The 21,847-nt window shown below is 43.3% G+C and overlaps 1 protein-coding gene across 1 annotated transcript in view; it reads left to right on the top strand.

Moving 5' to 3' along the window:
* hspbap1 (hspb associated protein 1) overlaps positions 1 to 21,847 on the top strand; it is a 43,486-nt gene that overhangs the window by 6,453 nt on the left and 15,186 nt on the right. The window contains exons 2-3 of the mRNA XM_039014694.1: positions 4,559 to 4,753; positions 8,792 to 8,979. Of these exons, the coding sequence (XP_038870622.1) occupies positions 4,567 to 4,753; positions 8,792 to 8,979 (375 nt within the window). The 5' untranslated portion in view covers positions 4,559 to 4,566. The remainder of the gene's footprint in view (positions 1 to 4,558; positions 4,754 to 8,791; positions 8,980 to 21,847) is intronic.

Raw genomic sequence — 21,847 nt, 5'->3', positions numbered from 1 at the left:
TCTATAATCATCCACTTCCCTTCATTCACTTCCGGAGGTTTACCCAAAAGATGAGTGAACCATTCCTTCACCTCATTATAACATCTTTGGTCTGGCAGATTACGTGACACCCAGAATGCATTGTATAATGTCAACAAACATGCCGCCACACATAGCTGGCAAATAGCTTAGCTCATTATAACACGTAGAACCTTCAAAAAAGTATTTTGCACACATCATAGGTGTCCATTACAATATATACATTAAACAGAATGCATTATTTGTCACAAGTAATTGAAAACGTGAATAAAACTCTAAATACATTATGCTCCATATATACATGCATACATACATACAGTTGACGTCGGAAGTTTAAATACACTTAGGTTGGAGTCATTAACTTGTTTTTCAACCACTCCACAAATTTCTTGTTAACAAACTATAGTTTTAGCAAGTCGTTTAGGGCATCTACTTTGTGCATGACACAAGTAATTTTTCCAACAGTAGTTTACAGACAGATTATTTCACTTATAACTCATTGTATCACCATTCCAGTGGGTCAGAAGTTTACATACACTAAGTTGACTGTGCCTTTAAACAGCTTGGAAAATTCCAGAAAATTATTTCATGGCTTTAGAAGCTTCTGATAGGCTAATTGACATCATTTGAGTCAATTGGAGGTGTATCTGTGGATATATTTCAAGGCCGACCTTCAAACTCAGTGCCTCTTTGCTTGACATCATGGGAAAATCAAAAGAAATCAGCTAAGACCTCATAAAAAAATATTGTAGACCTCCACAAGTCTGGTTCATCCTTGGGAGCAATTTTCAAATGCCTAAAGGTACCACGTTCATCTGTACAAACAATAGTACGCAAGTATAAACACCATGGGACCACGCAGCCGTCAAACCGTTCAGGAAGGAGGCGCGTTCTGTCTTCTAGAGATGAACGTACTTTGGTGCGAAAAGTGTGAATCAATCCCAGAACAGCAAAGGACCCTGTGAAGATGTTGGCGGAAAACAGTACAAAAGTATCTATATCCACAGTAAAACGAGTCCTATATCGACATAACCTGAAAGGCCGCTCAGCAAGGAAGAAGCTACTGCTCCAAAACCGCCATAAAAAAGCCAGACTACGGTTTACAACTGCACATGGGGATAAAGATTGTACTTTTTGGGGATATGTCCTCTGGTCTGATGAAACAAAAATAGAACTGTTTGGCCATAATGACCATCATTATGTTTGGAGGAAAAAGGGGAGGCTTGCAAGCCGAAGAACACCATCCCAACTGTGAAGCACTTCACAAAATAGATGGCATCATGGGGTAGGAAAATTATGTGGATATATTGAAGCAACATCTCAAGACATCAGTCAGGAAGTTTAAGCTTGGTCGCAAATGGGTCTTCCAAATGGACAATGACCCCAAGCATACTTCCAAAGTTGTGGCAAAATGGCTTATGGACAACAAAGTCAAGGTATTGGAGTGGCCATCACAAAGCCCTGACCTCAATCCTATAGAACATTTGTGGGCAGAACTGAAAAAGCGTGTGTGAGCAAGGAGGCCTACAAACCTGACTCAGTTACACCAGCTCTGTCAGGAGGAATGGGCCAAAATTCACCCAACTTTTTGTGGGAAGCTTGTGGAAGGCTACACGAAATGTTTGACCCTAGCTAAACAATATAAAAGCAAACAAATACTAACTGAGTGTATGTAAACTTCTGACCCAAATGGAATGTGATGAAAGAAATAAAAGCTGAAATAAATCATTCTTTCCACTATTATTCTGACATTTCAATTTTTTTTAATAAAGTGGTGATCCTAACTGACCTAAGACAGGGAATTCTTACTAGGATTAAATGTCAGGAATTGTGAAAAACTGAGTTTAAATGTATTTGGATAAGGTGTATGTAAACTTCCGACTTCAACTATACATACATATACGGTATACATACATACTGCGCCTACAGTAGAAACGACAACACGATATACAGAAAATAAGGAACTTACTTTGATAGGAAAACACACGTCCAAAGTTATTATGTGTAAGGAAAATAACATGGAAGGCAAAGTGAGCGCCAGCAAGAAAAATGTTCAAATTCTTGCAAGGCTGCGCAAATATATGCATACTTGATCTGCGCAAACATGAGTGAAGTGAGGTGGGTTCTCCTGGAAGAGAGAAGTTTATCTGGCTTAGTAAAGCCTCAAACTTAAATTGTCTGCAACGCTGAAATGGACTACTTCTATAGGAAATTAATGAGGAGGTGGAACACACTTCAATTCAAACTGTTAGAAAATAATTTGAAATTGACAAGTTGAAACGTAGCCTATAGATAATTAGCAGGCAGCGTGTGTTAAATGTCCTGTTGTGTAATAATCACATTTTGGAACAGTGAGTGCATTTTGACATCACGTGCATAAAACAACTCACGCTGGGGCGACCGTTAGAGATATTTGGAACTCATGTGAAAAGGTTAAGGAAGTTTCAAGGTTTTGAGTATCTCATGATAAGCTGTAGACCACACTATTTATCAAGTGAGTTTTCATCTATTTTTTGTAGCTGTCTATTTACTGCCACAAACCGATGCTGGCACTAAGACCGCACTCAACGAGCTGTATACGGCCATAAGCAAACAATAAAATGCTCATCCAGAGGCGGCGCTCCTAGTGGCCGGGGACTTTAATGCAGGGAAACTTAAATCTGCTTTACCTCATTTCTACCAGCATGATACATGTGCAACGAGAGGGAAAAAACTCGAGACCACCTTTACTCCACACACAGATACACGTACAAAGCTCTCCTTCACCCTACATTTGGAAAATCTGACTATAATTCTATCCTCCTTGTTCCTGCTTAAAACCAAAAATGTAAAAACTTGCTCAATAAGGAAGTGGTCAGATGACGCAGATGCTTAGTTACAGGACTATTTTACTAGCACAGACTGGAATATGTTCTGGGATTCATCCGATGGCATTGAGGAGTATACCACATCAGTCACCGGTTTCATCAATAAGTGCATCAATGACGTTGACTCCATAGTGACCGTACGTACATACCCATATCCGCGCTGAGCTAAAGGGTAGAGCTGAGGCTTTTAAGGAGTGGGACTCTAACCCGGACGCTTATAAGAAATCCTGCTATGCCCTCCGACGAACCATCAAACAGGCAAAGCGTCAATACAGGACTAAGATTGAATCCTACTGCACCGGCTCCGACCTTCGTCGGATATGGCAGGGCTTGCAAACTGAATCCTGGCTTAGAAAGGCCACCAAAAACTCTGAAATTTCCATCCTTAACTATAACATTTTCTGAAAAAATAGAACTGCCAAAGTGGGCGGAGTTGCAATCTACTGCAGAGATGGCCTGCAGAGTTCTGTCTTACTATCCAGGTCTGTGCCCAAATAATTCGAGCTTCTACTTTTAAAAATCCACCTTTCCAGAAACAAGTCTCTCACCGTTGCCGCTTGCTATAGATCACCTTCTGCCCCCAGTTGTGCCCTGGACACCATATGTGAATTGGTTGCCCCCCATCAATCTTCAGAGCTTGTGCTGTTAGGTGACCTAAACTGGGACATGCTTAACACCCCGACCATCCTACAATCTAAGCTTGATGCCCTCGATCTCAAACAAATTATCAATGAACTTACCAGGTACAACCCCAAATCCGTCAACACGGGCACCCTCAAAGATATCGTCCTAAACAACCTGCCCTCCAAATACACCTTTGCTGTCTTCAACCAGGATCTCAGCGACCACTGCCTCATTGCCTGTGTCCGTAATGGGTCTGCGGTCAAATGACCACCCCTCATCACTGTCAAATGCTCCCTAAGACACTTCAGCGAGCAGGCCTTTCTAATCGACCTGGCCCGGGTATCCTGGAAGGATATTGACCTCATCCCGTCGGTAGAGGATGCCTGGTCGTTCTTTAAGTAATTTCCTCACCATCTTAAATAAGCATGCCCCTTTCAAAAATGTTGAACTAAGAACAGATATAGCCCTTGGTTCACTCCAGACCTGACTGCTCTCGACCAGCACAAAAACATCCTGTGCAGGACTGCACTAGCATCGAATAGTCCCCACAATGTGCAACTTGTCAGGGAAGTCAGGAACCAATACACACAGTCAGTCAGGAAAGCAAAGGCTAGCTTTTTCAAACAGAAATTTCTATCCTCTAGCTATCTAACTATAAAAAGTTTTGGGACACTGTAAAGTCCATGGAGAATAAGAGCACCTCCTCTTATTCAATTAGTGGATTGCGCAGTCAGATGGAACAGAGTAAATTGGCATTTTTAATGTCATAGATTTAGCATGTGGTAATTTATGGAATAGACACTGGCTGGAATGCGGTTTTAACCAATCACCATTCAGCATCCGTTGTATAATTAATTACCTATAAGATCATTTGATCTGATGATGCAGATGACAGGCAATTAGAACGTTCCTCATGTTGCCTTTCATTAAAATATTGGCTATGTGGCAACAAGTGTGTCAGACACAAATCGCATAGAATTTGGGCAACTAGCTAATAATAATTGTATTAACTAACCTCTCTCCTGACCCTGTTTACCTGTTATCCTCAGGCTCAGCTATGACCCCCAAGCCATTCAGCCCAGAAGAGATCCAGAGGATCCTGGGATCTCTCCAGAGGCCTGCCGTCTTCCTCAACATTACCTGTGATTGGCCAGTGCTCCTCTGGACTGTAGACCACCTGTCACGATGCCTTGGAGGGAAGGCTGTCCGGTTCAGAATGGGAAAGAGACAGCATGAAAAGAAGAGTAAGAGAACAGCCCAGTGCAGAAACAACTCCAGCCCCTACCCCCTATGCATGTCATGCAGCCCCTACCCCCTATGCATGTCATGCAGCCCCTACCCCCTATGCACGTCATGCAGCCCCTACCCCCTATGCACGTCATGCAGCCCCTACCCCCTATGCACGTCATGCAGCCCCTACCCCCTATGCACGTCATGCAGCCCCTACCCCCTATGCACGTCATGCAGCCCCTACCCCCTATGCACGTCATGCAGCCCCTACCCCCTATGCACGTCATGCAGCCCCTACCCCCTATGCACGTCATGCAGCCCCTAACCCCTATGCACGTCATGCAGCCCCTACCCCCTATGCACGTCATGCAGCCCCTACCCCCTATGCACGTCATGCAGCCCCTACCCCCTATGCACGTCATGCAGCCCCTACCCCCTATGCACGTCATGCAGCCCCTACCCCCTATGCACGGCATGCAGCCCCTACCCCCTAGGCACGGCATGCAGCCCCTACCCCCTAGGCACGGCATGCAGCCCCTACCCCCTAGGCACGGCATGCAGCCCCTACCCCCTAGGCACGTCATGCAGCCCCTACCCCCTAGGCACGTCATGCAGCCCCTACCCCCTAGGCACGTCATGCAGCCTTTTTAAAGTGTAGATGTTCCAAAGGACTGCATCAATGGCTTTTAGGCTGAAATATCACATTTACATAAGTATTCTAACCCTTTACTCAATACTTTGTTGAATCACCTTTGGCAGCAACTACAGCCTCGAGTCTTCTTTGGTATGACACTACAAGCTTGGCTCACCTGTATTTGGGGAGTTTCTCCCATTCTTCTCTGCAGATCCTCTCAAGCTCTGTCAGGTTGAAAGGGGAGCGTCGCTGCACAGCTGTTTTCAGGTCTCTCCAGAGATGTTTGATCGGGTTCAAGTCTGGGCTCTGGCTGGGCCACTCAAGGACATTCACAGACTTGTCCCGAAGCCCCTCTTGCATTGTTTTGGCTGTGTGCTTAGGGTCGTTGTACTGTTGGAAGGTGAACCTTCGCCCCAGTCTGAGGTCCTGAGCAGTCTGGAGCAGGTTTTCATCAAGGATCTCTCTGTACTTTACTCTGTTCATCTTTCCCTCGATTCTGACTAGTCTCTCAGTCCCTGCCACTGAAAAACATCCCCACAGCATGATGCTGCCACCACCATGCTTCAACGTAGGCATGGTGCCAGGTTTCCTCCAGACGTGACACTTGACATTCAGGCCAAAGAGTTCAATCTTGGTTTCATCACCCCAGAGAATCTTGTTTCTCATGGTCTCAGAGTTCTTTAGTGCCTTTTGGCAAACTCCCAAGTGGGCTGTCGTGTGCTTTTTTACTGATTGTGTGGCTTCCGTTTGGCCATTCTACCATAAAGTTTTTTTTTTTATACATTTGCAACAAATTCTTAACCTGTTTTCACTTCGTCATTATGGGGGATTGTGTGTAGATTGATGAGGGGATTTTTTTTCTCATCTATTTTAGAATAAGGCTGTAACATAACCAATGCGGAAAAAGTCAAGAGGTCTGAGTACTTTCCGTATGTACTGTGGGGTCTGAAATTATTGACACTCTTGATGAAGATCAGCAATAATGACTGTGTAAAATAAATAATTAAAATGCTGGGCTTTATTGTATGCTCCCAAAAAGGTGGGAATTACATTATTTATACAAATACAATTGCTCAGATTATTTTTTTTCCCACCTTTATTTAACCAGGTAGGCAAGTTGAGAACAAGTTCTCATTTACAACTGCGACCTAGCCAAGATAAAGCAAAGCAGTGCGACACAAACAACAACACAGAGTTACACATGGAATAAACAAACGAAAGGTCTATATACAGTGTGTGCAAATGAAGTAAGATTAGGGAGGTAAGGCAATAACTAGGCCATAGTGGTGAAATAATTACAATTTAGCAATTAAACACTGGAGTGATAGATGTGCAGAAGATGAATGTGCAAGTAGAGATACTGGGGTGCAAAGGAGCAAAAAATAAATAACAATATGGGGATGAGGTAGTTGGGTGGGCTATTTACAGATGGTCTGTGTACAGGTGCAATGATCGGTAAGCTGCTCTGACAGCTGATGCTTAAAGTTAGTGAGGGAGATATGACTCCAGCTTCAGTGATTTTTGCAATTCGTTCCAGTCATTGGCAGCAGAGAACTGGAAGGAAAGGCGGCCAAAGGAGGAATTGGCTTTGGGGATGACCAGTGTAATATACCTGCTTGAGTGCGTGCTACGGGTGGGTGCTGCTATGGTGACCAGTGAGCTGAGATAAGGCGGGGCTTTACCTAGCAAAGAGTTATAGATGACCTGGAACCAGTGGGTTTGGCGACGAATATGAAGCGAGGGCCAGCAAACGAGAGCATACAGGTCGCAGTGGTGGGTAGTATATGGGGCTTTGGTGACAAAACGAATGGCACTGTGATAGACTACATCCAATTTGTTGAGTAGAGTGTTGGAGGCTATTTTGTAAATGACATCGCCGAAGTCAAGGATCGGTAGGATAGTCAGTTTTACGAGGGTATGTTTGGCAGCATGAGTGAAAGATGCTTTGTTGCGAAATAGGAAGACGATTCTAGATTTCATTTTGGATTGGAGATGTTTAATGTGAGTCTGGAAGGAGAGTTTACAGTCTAACCAGACACCTAGGTATTTGTAGTTGTCCACATATTCTAAGTCAGAACCGTCCAGAGTAGTGTTGCTAGATGGGCGGGCGGGTGCGGGCAGGGATCTATTGAAGAGCATGCATTTAGTTTTACTTGCATTTAAGAGCAGTTGGAGGCCACGGAAGGAGTGTTGTATGGCATTGAAGCTTGTCTGGAGGTTTGTTAAGTGTCCAACAAGTAATACTGTTTAAAAAGTAATACTTTTTTTCTCAAAGGTAGGGGTCAGAATGATTGCCACCCCTAAAAATTCTTATAAATAAAGTAGTCAAAATGTTAGTGTTTGGTCCCATATTCCTAGCATGCAGTGATTTACGTCAAGCTTGTGACTCTACAAACTTGTTGGATGCATTTGCAGTTAGTTTTGATTGTGTTTCAGAGTACTTTGCATCACCTCAGCCGCTGAGACTAACAACTTTAGGCATTGTACACTAAAACTTTAGGCATTGTCATGAAGATATTCTACTCCACCAGTCATCATAATTGAAGTGCAGTCAGCCATTGAGCACTGTGCTATGCATCCCGAATGGCTATGTTGTTGTTAATATTTCTCCTTGATAAGTTGCCTCTTTGGCACCAAAGACCTTGTTGTTTACTGTTGTATATAACAATTTATGTTCATAAAGGTAAAATAAAATATGGTAGAAAACTGCAAATGTATGCCTATGTTTAGTTTAGTTCTGCTTTGGTGGTGATATATTGTGCCTTCCCAATGTTTTCAAACCATTGTTAATGGCCTATTAGTCAGTGTTCAGCTGCAGAACAGTTGACCTCAAGCTTCCTCCAGTCGTCTCTGGCAAGTTTTGCAGTTGGATATGGTCTTAAATAAAACTCCATAAGTTGCTTTGTACATTTGGTAGCATAAATATTGCCCTTGGTCTGCCAGCCTTCAGTAGCCTATGTTAAAGAGATCATTCATTTCAAGGGCAACAATAGAGACTGTGTCCTCCAATAATATGGAGCTGGGTAATTTGACTGCTAAATCCATTTTTACAGCTACATAATTTGTGACAACAGAAGACAAGGTATAATTTAACATGGTTGATTATACATTTTAATACCGCCACGTGGTACTGAAACATTGTTCAACCAGACTAAATCAAATTGAGACGCCAATAGAGAATAGGCCTAGATGATTGAAATCAGGGTGTAAATAAAATGTCAAGTCTTTATAATAGTCTTTTGATTAAAAATGTTTAGATATGGAATTTATTGATTTAATAGCTTTATTGAAGAACATTACATGTTATCATGATTGTCTCTCTCTCTCTCCTCTGTCTGTCTTTCATTGTCTCTTCTCTATCACTCTCTTTGGCTTTTTCTCTCTCTCCAACTGTCCCTCTATCTTTTTTATGTCAAAGCACCTCTTTTTGAGACTCAATGCTCATATGTGGATGCCAAACTGGAGGAGTTTCTGTCCTGGACAGAGGGTCAGACTGGTGCAGAAGATGTGGGGTGTTTCTCGAACTACCCCCTCTCTCTGTACTGGGCCTATGCAGACTACAAATACATTGCACTGCTGCTCCAAGAAAAGCCCTCCATGTTTGAGGTAACACACTCTCTGTTTGACACACACACACTTGTCATGACTGTTCTGTTCGGGTCAGGTTACAGTGGATCATAGTCCTACAGAGACATCTGTCACCCCAGCAGTGGGGGAGAGAGATTGATAGGGGGGGTTTTATGACACCTCATGCCCATTGTAAATCATAAGGCAGCAGACGAATCTTTTGTCCTCTCAGTGTGGAGGATTAGAATGTATGGTGGGTCTATGGAGAATCTACCTCAGAACGGTAACATGCAATAAATGGACTTTGGGACAATATACACTGCTCAAAAAAATAAAGGGAACACTTAAACAACACAATGTAACTCCAAGTCAATCACACTTCTGTGAAATCAAACTGTCCAATTAGGAAGCAACACTGATTGACAATAAATTTCACATGCTGTTGTGAAAATGGAATAGACAAAAGGTGGAAATTATAGGCAATTAGCAAGGCACCCCCAAAAAAGGAGTGATTCTGCAGGTGGTGACCACAGACAACTTCTCAGTTCCTATGCTTCCTGGCTGATGTTTTGGTCACTTTTGAATGCTGGCGGTGCTCTCACTCTAGTGGTAGCATGAGACGGAGTCTACAACCCACACACGTGGCTCAGGTAGTGCAGTTCATCCAGGATGGCACATCAATGCGAGCTGTGGCAAAAAGGTTTGCTGTGTCTGTCAGCGTAGTGTCCAGAGCATGGAGGCGCTACCAGGAGACAGGCCAGTACATCAGTAGACATGGAGGAGGCCGTAGGAGGGCAACAACCCAGCAGCAGGACCGCTACCTCCGCCTTTGTGCCAGGAGGTGCACTGCCAGAGCCCTGCAAAATGACCTCCAGCAGGCCACAAATGTGCATATGTCTGCTCAAACGGTCAGAAACAGACTCCATGAGGGTGGTATGAGGGCCCGACGTCCACAGGTGGGGGTTGTGCTTACAGCCCTGCACCGTGCAGGACGTTTGGCATTTGCCAGAGAACACCAAGATTGGCAAATTCGCCACTGGCGCCCTGTGCTCTTCACAGATGAAAGCAGGTTCACACTGAGCACATGAGCACATGTGACAGACGTGACAGAGTCTGGAGACGCCGTGGAGAACGTTCTGCTGCCTGCAACATCCTCCAGCATGACCGGTTTGGCGATGGGTCAGTCATGGTGTGGGGTGGCATTTCTTTGTGGGGCCGCACAGCCCTCCATGTGCTCGCCAGAGGTAGCCTGACTGCCATTAGGTACCGAGATGAGATCCTCAGACCCCTTGTGAGACCATATGCTGACACATGCACATTTGTGGCCTGCTGGAGGTCATTTTGCAGGGCTCTGGCAGTGCACCTCCTTGCACAAAGGCGGAGGTAGCGGTCCTGCTGCTGGGTTGTTGCCCTCCTACGGCCTACTCCACGTCTCCTGATGTACTGGCCTGTCTCCTGGTAGTGCCTCCATGCTCTGGACACTACGCTGACAGACACAGCAAACCTTTTTGCCACAGCTCGCATTGATGTGCCATCCTGGATGAACTGCACTACCTGAGCCACTTGTGTGGGTTGTAGACTCCGTCTCATGCTACCACTAGATTGAGAGCACCGCCAGCATTCAAAAGTGACCAAAACATCAGCCAGGAAGCATAGGAACTGAGAAGTGGTCTGTGGTCACCACCTGCAGAATCACTCCTTTTTTGGGGGTGTCTTGCTAATTGCCTATAATTTCCACCTTTTGTCTATTCCATTTGCACAACAGCATGTGAAATTTATTGTCAATCAGTGTTGCTTCCTAAGTGGACAGTTTGATTTCATAGAAGTGTGATTGACTTGGAGTTACATTGTGTTGTTTAAGTGTTCCCTTTATTTTTTTGAGCAGTGTATTTCAACAGACAAATTTGTGGTAACAACGATAGATGGAATATGAAAATGAAGGTAATTTTTGTTATGTTAATAAAAGTTAAGACAACGTTATAACGAGAACATTGTATCTTGAAGAGTTTTCATAATATGTACATGATGTTTACATACTGTGCGTTTGTGTACAAAATATCCAGATCAAAGAGCATGTTTTTGTAAAGATGAACTGTGAATTTTAGTTGTCTATCGAGATCAAAGTACATTGTGATACCTTGCCTCGTAACTAGACACGCCCCAGAGAACTTGCCATAAAGACGGAAACGCCCCTTTTTGCCCCGGGGGTATAAAACATGTGAGTTAAGAATTTACATATCAGGCAAAGTTGACCGCACGCTGCAGCCGAGGTCCATGACTAGTCGTGACCCCAAAACGCAAAGCGAGGTTGAAGAAAAAAAGGAGCCTTTAACAATCAATGCTACGGTTGAGTAGCTGTACAGTTGAAGTCGGAAGTTAACGTACACTTAGGTTGGAGTCATTAATTATCGTTTTAGAACCACTCCACAAATTTCTTGTTAATAAACTATAGTTTTGAAAGTTGGTTAGGACATCTACTTTGTGCATGACACAAGTAATTGTTCCAACAATTGTTTACAGACATATTATTTCACTTATAATTCACTGTGCCACAATTCCAGTGGGTCAGAAGTTTACATACACTAAGTTGACTGTGCATTTAAACAGCTTGGAAAGTTCCAGAAAATGATGTCATGGCTTTAGAAGCTTCTGATGGGCTAATTGACATCATTTGAGTCAATTGTAGGTGTACCTTCGGATGTATTTCAAGGCCTACCATCAAACTCAGTGCCTCTTTGCTTGACATCATGGGAAAATCAAAAGAAATCAGCCAAGACCTCAGAAAAAAAATGTAGACCTCCACAAGTCTGGTTCATACTTGGGAGCAATTTTCAAACGCCTGAAGGTACCACGTTCATCTGTACAAACAATAGTACGCAAGTATAAACAGCATGGGACCACGCAGCCATCATACTGCTCAGGAAGGGGCCGTGTTCTGTCTCCTAGAGATGAACGTACTTTGGTGTGAAAAGTGCAAATCAATCCCAGAACAACAGCAAAGGACTTTGTGAAGATGCTGGAGGAAACGGGTACAAAAGTATCTATATCCACAGTAAAACGAGTCCTATATCAACATCAACATCAACCGCTCAGCAAGGAAGAAGCCACTGCTCCAAAACCACCATTAAAAAAGCCACACTATGGTTTGCACCTGCACATGGGGACAAAGATTGTACTTTTTGGAGAAATGTCCTCTGGTCTGATGAAACAAAAATTGAACTGTTTGGCCATAATGACCATCATTATGTTTGGAGGAAAAAGGGGCAGGCTTGCAAGCCGAAGAACACCATCCCAACCGTGAAGCACGGGGTTGGCGGCAGCATCATGTTATGGGGCTGCTTTGCTGCAGGAGGGACTGGTGCACTTCACAAAATAGATGGCATCATGAGGGAGGGAAATGATGTGGATATATTGAAGCAACATCTCAAGAAATCAATCAGGAAGTTAATGCTTGGTCACAAATGGGTATTCCAAATGGAAAATGGCCCCAAGCAAACTTCCAAAGTTGTGGCAAAATGGCTTAAGGACAACAAAGTCGAGGTATTGGAGTGGCCATCACAAAGCCCTGACCTCAATCCTATAGAAAATTTGTGGGCAGAACTGAAAAGGAGTGTGCGAGCAAGGAGGCCTACAAACCTGACTCAGTTACACCAGCTCTGTCAGGAGGAATGGGCCAAAATGTACCCAATTTATTGTGGGAAGCTTGTGAAAGGCTACCCGAAAAGTTTGACCCAAGTTAAACAATTTAAAGGCAATGCTACCAAATACTAATTGAGTGTAGGTAAACTTCTGACCCACTGGGAATGTGATGAAAGCAATAAAAGCTGAAATAAATAATTCTCTCTACTATTATTGACATTTCACATTCTTAAAATAAAGTGGTGATCCTAACTGACCTAAGACAGGGAATTTTTGCTAGGATTAAATGTCAGGAATTGTGAAAATCCTGAGTTTAACCTGTTAGGGCTGCAGCCCGACACCGGTACACTTATGACAACATCCAGCTCAAGTGCAGGGCGCGAAATTCAAAAGATATTTTTTTTAAATATTTAACTTTCACACATTAACAAGTCCAATACAGCATATGAAAGGTACACATCTTGTGAATCAAGCCAACATGTCCGATTTTTAAAATGTTTTACAGGGAAGACAAAATATGTAAATCTATTAGCTAACCACGTTAGCAAAAGACACCACTTTTCTAACTCCATCAGTTTCTTACTCCATCACTAGCTATCACAAATTCGACCAAATAAAGAAATAAATAGCCACTAACCAAGAAAAAACTTCATCAGATGACAGCCTGATAACATATTTATGTATAGCATATGTTTTGTTCGAAAAAGTTGCATATTTCAGGTATAAATCATAGTTTACATTTCAGCTACAATCAGAAATTGCACCGAAAGCAGCCATAATATTTACAGACACCAACGTCAAATACCTAATTACTCATCATAAAACATTTCTGAAAAATACATAGTGTGCAGCAATTGAAAGACAGGCATCTTGTGATTCCAGACAATATTTCCGATTTATTAAATGTTTTACAGCGAAAACAAAATGTAGCGCTATATTAGCGTAGCCACAATAGCCAGAAACACTTGGGCGCCCACGACCAGTTCACATGCACGACAGATATATGAAATAACATCATAAATTGGGTCTTACTTTTGCTGATCTTTCATCAGAATGTTGAACAAGGTGTCCTTTGTCCAGATGAGTCGTTGTTTGGATTCAGAACGGCAAATTTCCCTCTTCATTTAGCATGGGCACTAGCCGAGTGGCACGGATCTCTCCAACGTAAACACAGTCAGAGAACGGAACACGGCAAAACTCCTGAAAAAATTTCAATAATCTGATTAAACTATATTGAAAAAACATACATTACGATGATATGGTCACATGTATCAAATAATATCCGAGCCGGAGATAGTTGTCGTCCATTACGGCAGCAAAACAGAAGGCAATCCCACTTCCAAGTCGCGCGCTTCAGAGTACCGGAAGTGGACGGTCACGTCAAAGAAATAGCTTTTATTCCACCCCAGACCAAGATAAACTTCTTCTCTCACATCATCTTGACACCCAGAGGAAGGCGTATGGAGTGTACGTAGACTCCTACGTGTCATGACCATGTATAGGCAGGAAGTTGAACAGAGCATATATTTCTGACATTCTACTTCCTGGTCAGGGAAAGTGCTGCCAAATGAGTTCTGTTTCACTCAGAGAAATAATTCCAACGGTTTTAGAAACTAGAGAGTGTTTTCTATCCAATAATAATAATAATATCCATATTGTACGAGCAAGAATTGAGTACGAGGCCGTTTGAAATGGGCACGATTTCACTGGCTACTCAATACTTTCCCTTGCAGCCATAAGAAGTTTAAATGTATTTGGCTAAGGTGTATGTAGACTTCTGACTTCAACTGTATCTGTATCTAAGAATGTGAATTCAAGCAGGACCACCGATTATTCTCTCCAAGGAATCGTGTGTCTACACTGCTTTCATTCCCACGCTGGAACCATCTACCAGGCTGATTAGCCGTCCTCAGAAGACCCCTCTTACAGAACGAGGGCAAGGAAACCGACAACTAAGAAAAAGGACATTGTCCACCAGATGTCACAATCAAAGACTTACAACCCGTGAACGAAGTAGACGATCACCTAGAGAACGGGATGTTGGCCGAACATCTCTCACTAAGCTTAACTCAGCCCACGAAGCCCTGGGCCCAACAGAGATACCCAACAAGTATTTACATTTATTATAATTCTGACCCACAAGAGCGGTAGTTCGGGGCAAGGTGTTAGGGCTAAACTAAGCATAGTTTACAAATTTATCCAAGTGAGTAAATAAATAATCAACTCAATTGGTGTGGTACGGGAGGATTTAGTGAGACCCGGGTTTCTGCAGATTTACGAATTATGCGGCATTCAGGATGAGACTGTAGAGGAAATTAATTAATTAGCGACTGTTGTAAAATCGATATTCTGATATTCTTTGAGTTAATTTGGGAAACAAACTCATTAAACAAACTTTTCCCATGGTGCCCCAGGTTACTGAGTTAATGATTACCTGATTAATTTAATCACGTTATTTGATGAAAAGCAGTCGTCACATTAATGGTACAATGTTATGATATATTTGGTGCCCCCTGTGAGGAATCTAAGATAAATCTAGGCCTCACTTTTGAATTCATTCCATGGCAGTTGTGTAGCAAGATACATATACACTGATAATAGCTATAGGCAGGATTATTATTGAGAGAGATTGGGTGTGTGTGTGGTTTTTGCTTTTCACCCAGATACTGGTAGGGAGAGAACCACTCCTGTGTTGTATATCTGACAAAAGTGTAGGGGATTTAACGAATACTACGAGCCAGGGCATATGAACCGGCCGATGTTTAGTTATTCAAAAGGAATAGACGCGTTGGGCCACAACGTAGTGTTATTTCTGTCTATCGCAGTCAGGAGCGAGTAAACTCGGTCATAAGTAATTTCTAGAGCAGAGGACATATGAGCCGGCCATTACGGAAATTTGAGTAGATATATTCGTTTGACCGAAACTAAGTCATTATCTCTCTACCTCTCACGTTTTGGTAATGTGAAGAACTCAAGGCGGTATTTCTTTTATGTTTTCCGCATAGTCCAGAAACATTGCTAGCATAGAAATCCATACTACGCTGAAAAGGTTGAACATGAGACGTCACTTAGTAAATCTGTTCCCTTGTTGGAGGGAACTAAGCATTGCACCAAATGCTAAGCTAACAAAGGGGGGCAGCCATTTTTGTTTTCCCCTTTGTTCAAAGTGAAATCCCGCGCTGGGCGGGAATCCCGTGTGATTTCAGCTTGTGCTATCAGTGACCTCTGGTGGTGAAGAATCGCCAGAAATTGTTTTTAAATAATTCAGGTTACACTGTATGGTATCTAACCAATCTCAATTGATTGGATATAATTTGTCTCGTTCAATTTCATAAATAAGTTAAATTGCCTTACTACCTTTTCAGGTCATTTATTGGGATAATACACAAACTGATTTGTTCCACTTTAACTTCTTTGGGGTAGGCTGCAGTATTTTCACGTCCGGATGAAAAGCATGCCCAAAGTAAACTGCCTGCTACAAAGCCATAAAAGCTAGAATATGCATATTATTATTAGATTTGGATAGAAAACACTCTGAAGTTTCTAAAATGTTTTGAATGATGTCTGTGAGTATAACAGAACTCATCAGGCAGGCAAAAACCTGAGAAGAAATCCAACCAGGAAGTGGGAAATCTGAGGTTGGTCGATTTTCAACTCAGCTCCTATTGAATATACAGTGGGATATTGGTAATGTTGCACTTCCTAAGGCTTCCACTAGATGTCAACAGTCTTTAGAACCTTGTCTGATGCCTCTACTGTTTAGTGGGGCCGAAGGAGAGAGGAATTAGTCAGGTCTGCCATGAGGTGACCATGCGCGTTCACGTGAGAGCGAGCTCTGTTCCATTGCAATTCTGAAGACACAGGAATACTCCGGTTGGAACATTATTGAAGAATTATGTTAAAAACATCCTAAAGATTGATTCAATACTTCGTTTGTCACGTTTTTACGGACTGTAATATAATTTTTTTAACTTTTCGTCCATACTTTCCGTTGGACCTGCCGCTCGTCGTGAGTTTGGAAAGTGTACTAAACGCTAGAACAACAAGGAGGAATTTGGACATAAATGACGGACATTATCGAACAAAACAAACATTTATTGTGGAACTGGGATTCCTGGGAGTGCATTCTGATGAAGATCATCAAAGGTAAGTGAATGTTTATGTTACTTCTGACTTCTGTTGACTGCATAATATGGCGGCTATATTTGTGTCTTGATTGGGCTCTGAGCTCTGATAAAGCAATGCTTTCAGGTTAATTTAAAGTTTAATTCCCTAATAGCCTAGACAGGTATGAATCATAAGTAACATAGATTAATCGATTACATTTGCTTTTACCAGCTCATTTGTGTCTACGGCCACATTACTGACCCATTATTGGTGGTGAAGATCCAACTCTGCTGGAACCCTGTCGATTTCAGCTTGTGCTATCAGTGACCTCTGGTGGTGAAGAATCACCAGTAATTGTTTTTTAAATAATTCAGGTTACACTGTATGATATCATTTTAAACTTTATACATTAACTTAGATAAAGCAAATCTTTCAGATTAATTAAAGTTTAATTCCCAAATAGCCTATACAGGTTTAAATTTGCTTTTGCAAGCTCATTGGAGCCAACTCCCACATTACTGATCTGGTATTGTTGGAAGTCCCGCCTTTGCTAAAATCCAGTGTGAGTTCAGCTTTCAGGGATAAGTGGTTATGAATCGCAAGTCATTTTAAAATATATATTTATTTATAATTTCCTGTGACAGCAACCATTTGCTCACGTTTGTTACAACAGGGCACACTGCATGGTATCCAACCAATCTCAACTGATTGGATAGCATTGTGTCGTTCAATTTAATAAACAAGTTAAATTGTCATACTACCTTTTTTAGGTCGTTTATTGGGATAATACACAAACTGATTTGTTCCAACCAATGAGACATTGTTAAATTTTTCCACATTAACTGAGATACAGCAACGCTTTCAGGTTAAAGTTGAATTCCCAAATAGCCTATGCAGATTTGATTTATCATTAATATCGATTAATCAATAAAATTTCCGTTTGCAAGTTCATTATTAGCCCAACTCCCTAATTACTGATCCAGTATTGATGATTCATTAACGTTTATAAACTGATTTTAAATCGTGTTGGCAGCTTCCAACTCAAAACCCAAACTTTACATAAATTGAAATAACTGCTAATCATAATAATGAGCAAGCTATCAGATGGGTTGCCACCCGTTCCCCCGCTAATAAGTGAACCCTCACCCATGGAAAGATTGATCGCTGACCGCAGCAATGCAAATCCTAACTATGCCGAGGGGCTGAAAATGTTAGATTTTGATGCCATAAGCGGGAAAAAATGCAGAAATTGCGACAGACGCTCTCCAAAATAGACCATCAGGTAGATGCCTTGTGAAGGTTCTCTCCAGTTTAGCCCTAAACTATGCCCACCAGCAGAGATGGACAGTGGTCCAATACCTCAATGCCCAGCAGAGGCACGAGCAGGAAGCTGTGGAGTTCAAGGGACAGGTGTAGAGAACCAGGAAGTTGACGATAAAAGCCGACAAGACAAGATACTGGAACTGCGTTGGAGAACAGATCAATTGAAAGATCTGGCTAACATTTATGACAAAGACCGTGAGCAAACTCTTGACCAAGTCTGTATTCTACAGTGTATGTGGGAGCAGACATTTTGGTAAGATTGGGTGTTAAACTCGATACCAAACAAGTTCTTTGGCGCAGCCAGACCAACACGCCTTGTCTTTCGACCTGGTGCGAATGGCATCCGGGCAGACTATTCCTGAAACTTGCAAGGTGATAACTGAGTCCGCCATGGTGATTCTGGCAAGAACCGAAGAGGTTTCTGTAAGACTGAACCTGGTGCCCGGCTACCGGATGGAAGGCACCACTGCGCTCTTCCAACCCTCTCTGTGACTATTCGACTTGGGGCTAACTATCAATGGCAACCCGCTGTTGGAACTAACCGCTAGATCCACTTACCTCCTAGTATAGAATCTGACTCAAGCGGATATTCCCATTCCTCAGCACACTCCCCTAGGAACATTGATTGATTACTCCTTCCATGATTTTGAACTTGTTGTTCCCGTGATTGGGTCATTCTGTCCTCCCTAGACCTATGTGGCGAGGGCGGTACGCTTTTTACTTGTCCGTCAAAAGCAATCGCAATAACCCCCGTATTGCCACTAGACGACACATCGACGTTCAGGCTGGATGTCGATTCTGACAACAACCTGTTAATATACTCCAGGACGATACCGCATCTCCTCCTGCATGTGAGGTACACTCTTGTGAGGTAACAGCCGATGATTCTCCCACCATTGACATGCCGCCACCACCTGATGAAGACCTGTACGATGTCGCCAAACCATATCCTGGTTTCCAAGCACAGGTAGTACAACTACTGTCGGAGGCTGGCGAACTTGTCAATGACACTGAACGACATCAGTTGAGGGTATTGTTTAACAAACACAGTGAGATCTGATTGACAGACTCGCTGGATTGTGGTGTTACGGGTATTCATGTGGTGCGTATTCCTACAAGATATTATCGACTCCCTATTAGCTAAACGGATAATCAGGGAATGTAACAGTACTTACAGGCCAATGACACAGCTCAACCAAGAGTTGCCAAAGGTGGCAAGCGCCAAGTACTTCTCCACTGTCGACATAGCGAATGGTTTCTGGACCATGACAGTCGACCCTAGTGACCAACACAAGTTGGCTTTCTCTTTCTCAAACAAGGGCTTCACGTTCAATCGTTGCCCGCTCGGTTATGGAAACTCCCCCTCAGAGTTCAACATCTTCCTGCACAAGGCAATGCCAGATGCAGCCTCCAGGGGGAAGATAATCTACGTGGACGACGTTCTCGTGAGACTTGGTCACTTCATCTCAACGAGATGAACCACGTTTTTACCCAACTCTGGGCAGCAGGGGCTAAGTTGGCCATCATTTAAGGACAATGGTGCAGGACCAAGGTAAACTACATTGGGCTTCTGGTGGGTGCTGAGGGCATCCTGCCACTAACAGAATCTAAGCAGTCGGCAACATCAAAACACCTTCAAACCTTCATGAGGTGCGCGGTTTCTTGGGAGTATGTAATTACTCCTGTCAATTCATCGAAACCTACTTGTCAAAGCCTTTGACCCGTCTTCTTCAGAAAGACACCCTGTTCATTTGGGATGGCACTCACGACAAAGCTGTGACTTCCTTGAAAAACCTGCTTTGCGAGGCACACTGCCTGGTATACCCCAACAAAGACCAAGACGTTCTTTTTGGAAGTCGGTTTCTCAGAGCACTGCCTTGGTTGCATTTTTGGTACAACCCAGCACTAAGACAAACGTGTGGTTGCTTACTCGAGCAAAACACTCAACCCTGCTGAACACAAGTACTCAGATTGCGAAAAAGGCGCTGCTGTCGACAGTCTGGGTGGTCAAACACTTCACCAGTTATGACGGCGGACAGAAGTTGATCATAGAAACATGTCACCAGCCTGTGACTTTTCTGAAAAACCAACAGATCCGTGAGGGTGCTGTACACCACAGCAGAATAGCGGCTTGGCTTATGACGCTGCAGAGCCATGATGTAGTAGTCAACTACGCAAAAGTGAAAAACCTGCCTTTGGGCAGGGTTTTGACGTTGTGTCAACGCTGTGGTGACAATGAAACCGACATCGCACCACCCCCACGTGACGTAGCTCTGCCATTGCCTTCGAACCATCACTACTTCGAAGAGAACGTGTGTCTTGGCATGCCGATGGCATTTGTTGATGGCTGTTCTTACCGTCATCTAGACCACTTGCAAGCTGGTGTGGGATTGGTATGGCACAACGCCATTCCGTGCAAACCGCTGCAATTTCAGCTAGGCAACAAGACCAGCCAGTTTGCGGAGGAGAAACCCACTTTTCGGCATCTGTAATGACCGAACTGTGGCAGCTCCTGGGAGTCAAAGCTAAATTCCACATTGTGTACCACCCTAGGAGCTCTGGCAGGGTAGAAAGGAGCAACTAGACAATCATAAGAATCCTGAGGAAATATGTGGCAGCCAGCCACTAAGATTGGGACCTCAAACTCCCACTTGGACTGATAGCGATCAGAGCCACACGCAACAGGTCTATGGGAATAACATCATTTGAGATGATGACAGGCCGGCAAATGACACTTCCACTGCATCTCCTGTACCAACCGGGAGATGTTGCCGCAGCCACTGCCTACACGGCTCATCAATACGTGACAGACTTGCGAACCCACCTCCCAGACTACCTTTGCGTACGCTCAAGGAAAGTTGGAAAGAAGTGCAGAAGGTGACAAGACCTATTACGACAAAAAGGCCACACACCAAGTGTTCAAGGTCGGAGATAAAGTGTGGTACTACATATACAACAAACCCGCGGGCATCGCAACAAAGTTCCTTTCCCACTGGACTGGGCCACACGAGATTGTGATGAAACTGTCACCTGTAGCTTATCAAATTAAAATCATCAAAGGTAGACAACTCCACACTAAAGTGGGTCCACAGGAACCAAATCAAGATGTACACTCCCCCAATGGAAATAGAAGGGGTGCAAGCCAGCACCGAATAGATAGAAACCTAGCAAAGTCAGAGGCACTAAGAAAATTCTTAAGTATCCTCAGCTGATCCCTTCCAGAGATCAGTACGTTGCACATAACATATTTTCTTCTCTTCCCAACTACAAGATATATGTTAGTTGTCACTGTTGATATTGTCCTGCGCTGTGCTGTTCAAAATAGGAAAATCAGCAAAATTTGTTGTCAAAACATTTTAGTTTAAAATAGCAAATAACTGAAATAATCAAACAATATCTCTGATTATGCGTTTCTGTAGGATGGAGTACCTTTGGCTGATCCTGACACTCTGCACCCTGGTCAAAACCAACCCAGCAGATGCAATCGTGAGCGGATCCCATACGGGAATCGTTCTCCGCGATGATCCAGGACTCTTTATAACTAACTGCAGAGTACACACTCAGAGGGTGTACTTTGGCCTAGATGCAGAGAATGTGTACCGCCAACACATTCCACCTGCGGAGCATTTGAGTTGGGTAGGGGCTGACTGGCCCACCCAGACAGTTAAGCACGCCCAGTTAGACACTGCCCATATGTTGGCCCAACTCCAAAAGTTCAGTCACCCAGTCCGAAATAACAGAGCCCAGGCGAGGAAAAACAATTTGTTGGGGCGCTACTCTCGATAGGTGTAGCCGTATGGTTGCTATTAGCCCTAGGTACTACTGCCGTCAACGCAAT

The sequence above is a fragment of the Salvelinus namaycush genome, chromosome 19, assembly GCF_016432855.1.
Source record: "Salvelinus namaycush isolate Seneca chromosome 19, SaNama_1.0, whole genome shotgun sequence".
Lineage (NCBI taxonomy): Eukaryota > Metazoa > Chordata > Actinopteri > Salmoniformes > Salmonidae > Salvelinus > Salvelinus namaycush.
Note: the sequence above shows the minus strand (reverse complement) of the source record. Positions and strands in the feature narration are given on the sequence as shown.